The following is a 6,499-nucleotide window of genomic DNA, read 5'->3' on the forward strand; positions in this document are numbered from 1 at the left end:
TTTCATCCATCCATCTTTCCATCCATCCATCCATCCGTCCATCCATCCATCTTTCCATCCATCTATCCATCCATCTTTCCATCCATCCATCCATCCGTCCATCCATCCATCTTTCCATCCATCTTTCCATCCATCCATCCATCCATCCATCCATCATCCATCCATCCATCTTTCCATCCATCCATCTATCCATCCATCCGTCCATCCATCCATCCATCCATCCATCCATCCATCTTTCCATCCATCCATCTTTCCATCCATCCATCCATCCATCTTTCCATCCATCCATCCATCTTTCCATCCATCCATCTTTCCATCCATCTTTCCATCCATCCGTCCATCCATCCATCTTTCCATCCATCTTTCCATCCATCTTTCCATCCATCCATCTTTCCATCCATCCATCCATCCATCCATCCATCCATCTTTCCATCCATCCATGGTTTGCAGTGAGGTTGTTTGGTCGGCAGCCTGCAGTTCCCCTCCCGCCGCTGGGGGCGCTGTGAGAACTCGAGTCCTGCTCGTCACACCGGAAGCTGAGAGGCAGTTCCCCCCTCCTGCCGCTGGGGGCGCTGTGAGAACTCGAGTCCTGCTCGTCACACCGGAAGCTGAGAGGCAGTTCCCCCCTCCTGCCGCTGGGGGCGCTGTGAGAACTCGAGTCCTGCTCGTCACACCGGAAGCTGAGAGGCAGCGGACATGGCGGAGGTCAGGCAGTGTTTGAGGAGCGGAGCCAGCCGGTTTCCGCTCACCGTGTCCCGCCGTTCCCTCCCGGAGAGCCGCAGGCCGCCGGGGGACGCTGCGGCCCAGGCTGCGGTTCCTCCGGGCGGTTCGGGGCGGGTTGCCGTGGTGAACGTCGGGCTGTCCGGGGCTCCGGGAGGCGGTCAGGACGGTCACACAAGGTTACCGCCTCCGTCCCTCCCCTGTCCGGGACCCCGGGGGGACTGTCCCCCCAGCGGGACCCGGGTGACCGCCTGGAGGACTATATGTCTCCGCGGAGGCTGGCGGGGCTCCGGCAGCTCTCCGTCCGCCGCCCAGCTCAGCTGCGTCCGGCGGTACAGCGGCAGCGGAGCCGGGTCGGAGCCGCTCCACAAGACCAGGACGGGGTACTACGACGTCCTGGGGGTCCGGCCCGCCGCCACCCAGGCCCAGATCAAGACGGCCTACTACCGGCAGTCCTTCGTCTACCACCCGGACCGGAACTCCGGCAGCGACGAGGCCACGGTCCGCTTCTCGGAGGTCAGCGAGGCCTACACGGTCCTGGGGGACAAGGGGCTCCGGAAGAAGTACGACCGGGGCCTGCTGACCCTGTCGGACCTCGCCTCCTCCCGGAGACCGTCCGGGAAGGGGGCCTCCGGCTCCGGGGGGCCGCAGAGCCTGCGGGCCGCGGTGGGTCCGGAACAGAGGGACCGGGTCTACGACTTCGACTCGTTCTTCAAGAACCACTACAGCGGACAGCTGCAGAGACAGAAGGACATCCGGGTCCGCAGGGAGGACCTCCAGAGGAAGAGGGACGAGAGGCTGCACGAGAAGAGCCCGGGCAGGATGACGGAGGTCGGCCTCGCGCTGATGCTGCTGCTGGCGCTGGGCCTGGTGCTGAGTGTGAAGAGGACCTGAGGGGCCCTGAGGGGCCTGGTCCTCCTCCCCTCCGTCCACCGGCCTTCACTGCAGGGGGCCCCTGGGGACGCCAGGTCACTGCAGGGGGCCCCTGGGGACACCAGGTCACTCTGATCCTCACCTGCTTTAATAACTGGAGTCGTTTTAAAAACGTCAGTTTGGGAGAAGAGCTGTGAACCAGGAATACAGTGAATAATGGATCAGACTGGAGGGAACACATGGTGAGACCAGCATCACTGGTTCACACCGGGTCTCCCTGCTGGAACACACCCGGTCTGGATCACACCCGGTCTGGATCACACCCGGTCTGGGACACACCCGGTCTGGCTCACACCCGGTCTGGGACACACCCGGTCTGGGACACACCCGGTCTGGATCACACCCGGTCTGGAACACACCCGGTCTGGATCACACCCGGTCTGGACCTCCACTTGCATCATGGGCCAGATTTCCCTCCACAGGCTGGTTGTTGTGAACTGGAGGAGTCATGATGGAAATTAATTGATTCGTTTTTGAAGTTCGAATGGGACTGAGTGTGTGTGTGTGTGTGTGTGTGTGTGTGTGTGTGTGTGTGTGTGTGTGTGTGTGTGTGTGTGTGTGTGTGTGTGTGTGTGTGTGTGTGTGTGTGTGTGTGTGTGTGTGTGTGTGTGTGTGTGTGTGTGTGTGTGTGTGTGTGTGTACTTTTTGGAAATGAACTGAAGCTGAATGTGATGAAACAGCTGAGTTTCTGTGAGAATTGAAAGATAAGATGAAGCTGGTTTAACTGGTAATTTAAGGTCTATGAAGCTGGAGCCCAGTAGACCATCACCATGTTGTGTCTCACCCTCCCTCTGCCCCTCCCTCTGTCCCTCCGTCTGTCTCACCCTCCCTCTGTCCCACCAGGACAGACAAACACTGATGGACACTATCAGTTACCCAGCAACTGTAGAAAAGTGTTGCCTCGACTTGAACAAGTGACTTTCTGCTGTTTGACCAGTGATTTACTGAGCTGCAGGTAAAGAAGCTCCTCTGGTTGATGTAGGACCAGTTAATATGTTTGACTTTCATAAAGTCACCTGCTGCTCAGGCAGCCGGGCTGTGGAGGGGAAATGTTGTTGTTTGTGTTCATAGCAATGTCAGTGAATGATACAGAACTTGTGCATCAACTGAACAGTTGTTCTGACGATTGAGATGAAATGAATGTGCCTTTGCTTATATTTATTGTTAAAGAAATATATCCAGACAAAGAGAACGAGCTTCCAGACAAATAAATAAGACGATGACCTCACTGCTGAGTGGAACAAATGTTCTTTGGGTCTTTTAATTTCATCAGCGCCAGCGTTCATTCACACTGCTGGACTCATTAAAACACTTTTCACATTTAAACCCTAAAACAGCAGCTCCACTTCAGAACGTCCACACTTCTCAGTAAACGTCCTCACCAGTCAGGTCAGGTTAGGAATACACTCCCCTCCAGTGTGAAGCACAGCAGGGGGGGTCAAACATAAAGCCTGTGGGCCAAAACCGGAGCACGAGGAGTCAGATGTGGCCCAGAAGTGACCAAACATGGCGAAATGATGAATTGAGGCTTGCTGCAGTTTTTCCAATGGAAATAATTGTGCAGGTGGGCAGACCAGGACTGCAGCAGACCTGCTCCTCGGGGGGCAGGTAGATAGATATTTTATTCATCACTGTGGGGAAATTCACATTATAATATATAATTGTAAAGGTCACATGATGTTCCTCTGGTCACGACGTTCCTGGGAGGTTCCCGAGGCGACAGACGAGGAGAGTCCAGAGGACGGAAGGCCTGGGTCTGCTCACACACACACACACACACACACACACACACACACACACACACACACACACACACACACACACACACACACACACACACACACACACACACACACACACACACACACACACACACACACACACACACACACACACACACACACACACACGTCCAGTCTCCACCTCGAGGTTGCTGATGTGCTTGTAAACAAAAGGATGGTTGTTATTTACGGCCTTGCGGGTTCATGGCGTTGACGTAGGTCTGGTGAACATCCAGCACTTCCTGCCAGAGGCAGTACACTGGGACGTCGTGGAGCTCCGGTGATTCTGCCAGTTCTCCTCTGCACTGAAACATCCAACACACTTCAGTATTTTGGGTGAAATGAAGTGAAAAGTGAAGTTTCATTAGCAGTAGTGATTGACAGACATGTCTGACCTCAGACAAGCAGCAGCTGGTCCCAGACTGAACACAGGGATCGTCCTCTCTGTCGACGATGCACCGAGTTACAGGAGCTCCTCGCCCTTCCTCGTCTCATGGATGTGAGGACCGGAGGTGGACTCAGTGAGGATGTGGGGTTCATTACACATAAAGAGCCTCCTGCTGCCGTCATACTAGTGTCAGGATGTCGGCTTCACACTTATTGAGTCGCCAGAGGATGTGACAATATTCATCATGTTCTTCAATATTTTTATTGTTTGTTTCTTCAAAACAGTTTTGTTCACTGCTGAACATGTAAAAAGAAAGAAAAGTGGAGGACTGATGAGCAGCAGGTGGATGTACGGGGGGGAATCCACTCCCCCCAGGCCGGGGTAGAGCCCCCCAGGCCGGGGTAGAGCCCCCCAGGCCGGGGTGGATCCACAGTCCAGCTGCAGGAGCAACAATCATTATTCAGCAGCTTATTTCATTCTATAGAAGTATCTGGTCTTTCCAGGAAGAGTATTGAACTTTACTTTATAATTACCATAATCTTTCTCCCTTTGAACTCCAGGACAACACCTGACCTCTGACCTCCTGACCTCCGACCTCCCGTCCAGCTCCACTGCAACACAACATTCAAAACTAAGTGGTTATTAGAACACAGAGCTGATGTTCAGCTGATCAGATAAATACATTGATTATAAGTCCACAGGTATAACAGGCTGTGCTGATCACATAGACTGTTCTCTCTGTTAGAATCACATAGACTGTTCTCTCTGTTACAATCACATGACCAGATAGATATTCTCTCTATTACAATCAGAAGTTCTCCCAGAGGAGCCGCTGGTCATTTTCCTCCACAGCAACAATCACGTCCACTTTACGTTTTGCAGCCATGTCATCTAAATCAACACTAAACCCGTGATCGCTAATTGATGCAGTGTTAAATCAACATTTTGTTTTCTATCGAAGCTGCAGAATGAATCAACCCGGCGGACTGTGAGGACGGACCTACTTCCGGTCGCTGGTGCAAAATAACTCCGAGTGGTATCAGCATGAGAAACAAAAGTTCCGAGTCAAATTTGATAATAATCGAATGCAAATAGGTAAGATAGAAAAGAAGCACAGCAGAAGTGAAGCCCTGTACTGATTTTATCTGCTATTCAAAGCGTTTTAGTCCACAAAATGTCAATATTTTCTCGGTTCTCTGCCGTCAAGTGAGCCGGCACTCAATTTTAACTGCGCTTTAATTAGCGCATTAACGGTAAAACACAAGCCGGTACGGCCGCAATGCTGGAAGGAAATCCTCCAAAATTAAAGCCCTGAAAGCAACGACAGACAGTCTGTTTTCAAAATGCAACAAAACGGAATCCTTCATACGTTTACATCTAATTTCACTTCAGTGCAAAACTAGACATACTCCTTTATTACTACATGAAATATGAAAGAATATTACTGTAGAAATTTGGTGTAAAGTACTCTGAAACTTGGATCTGTTGATCGAAAATGATGGTCTCTCTCCTGTTTTCAAATTGCAATAAAAAGGAATCCTTCATAGGTTTATGCCTGATTTCACCTTAATGCAATACTAGACATACTCCTTTACTACTACAATTAATATGAAAGAATATTACTGTAGACATTTGGAGAAAAGTAATGTTAAACTTGGATCTGTTGAAAGATGTCGGTCGAAAATAATGGTCTGGTCTTCGTTAATTTGCTCCAAGTTTAAGAGTAATTTTCTCCAAATGTCTACAGTAATAGTCTTTCATATTTCTTGTAGCAACAAAGGAGTATGTCTAGTATTTCACTGAAGTGAAATTGGGTGTAAACCTATGAATACTTGTGTTTCATAACACATTGTAAACAGACTGTCTGTCGTTGCTTTCAGGACTCTAATTTTGAAGGATTTCCTTCCAGCATTGCGGCATTACGCTGTCTTGTGTTTTACCATAAAGGCATTAATAAAAGCGCAGTTAAAATTGAGTGCCGGCTCACTTGACGGCAGTGCTCTACTGGGAGTGCGATGAGTTTTCCGCTGCGGCCCCTTTAAGAGCGCCGGGTGGAGCTGCGGTCCCTTTAAGAGAGCCGGGTGGAGCTGCGGTCCCTTTAAGCGCGCCGGGTGGAGCTGTGGTTCCTTTAAGAGCGCCGGGTGGAGCTGCGGCCCCTTTAAGAGCACTGGGTGGAGCTGCGGCCCCTTTAAGAGCTGCGCCCCCTTTAAGAGCACTGGGTGGAGCTGCGGCCCCTTTAAGAGCGCCGGGTGGAGCTGCGGCCACTTTAAGAGCTGCGGGTGGAGCTGCGGCCCCTTTAAGAGCGCCGGGTAGAGCTGCGGCCCCTTTAAGAGCGCCGGGTAGAGCTGCGGCCTCTTTTAGAGCGCCGGGTGGAGCTGCGGTCCCTTTAAGAGCGCCGGGTGGAGCTGCGGCCCCTTTAAGATCGCCGGGTGGAGCTGCGGCCCCTTTAAGAGCGCCGGGTGGAGCTGCCTCACCAAAGTGAAGCGAAGAGTGAAACTGAAGCTCAGTAAAAGGGACATTTCCATTAAATCCAGTGTAAACGGCCCGTTGAAGCGGCGCCGGGCTGAAGCGGCTGCGGGTGAGTGAGGGACGGTGAGGGACGGTGAGGGGGGGGGGGGACGGTGGGTGAGGGACGGTGAGGGGGGGGGGGGACGGTGGGTGAGGGACGGATCGGAGG

The 6,499-nt window shown here is 52.2% G+C and overlaps 1 protein-coding gene across 1 annotated transcript; it reads left to right on the forward strand.

Annotated features, from left to right (window-relative positions):
• The first annotated feature begins 685 nt into the window (after window positions 1-685).
• On the forward strand, window positions 686-2,870 carry LOC308142367 (dnaJ homolog subfamily C member 30, mitochondrial-like). Its single transcript, XM_080512730.1, has one exon. It carries the CDS (start codon window positions 697-699, stop codon window positions 1,612-1,614), a length of 918 nt encoding a protein of 305 aa, XP_080368856.1. The 5' UTR covers window positions 686-696; the 3' UTR covers window positions 1,615-2,870.
• Window positions 2,871-6,499: the final 3,629 nt, after the last annotated feature.

The sequence above is a fragment of the Blennius ocellaris genome (genome assembly GCF_963422515.1).
Source record: "Blennius ocellaris genome assembly, chromosome: 17".
Classification (NCBI taxonomy): domain Eukaryota; kingdom Metazoa; phylum Chordata; class Actinopteri; order Blenniiformes; family Blenniidae; genus Blennius; species Blennius ocellaris.

Coding starts and splice junctions, on each gene's coding strand:
- LOC308142367 (XM_080512730.1), top strand. CDS start 697: ATGGCGGAGGTCAGGCAGTGTTTGAGGAGCGGAGCCAGCCGGTTTCCG.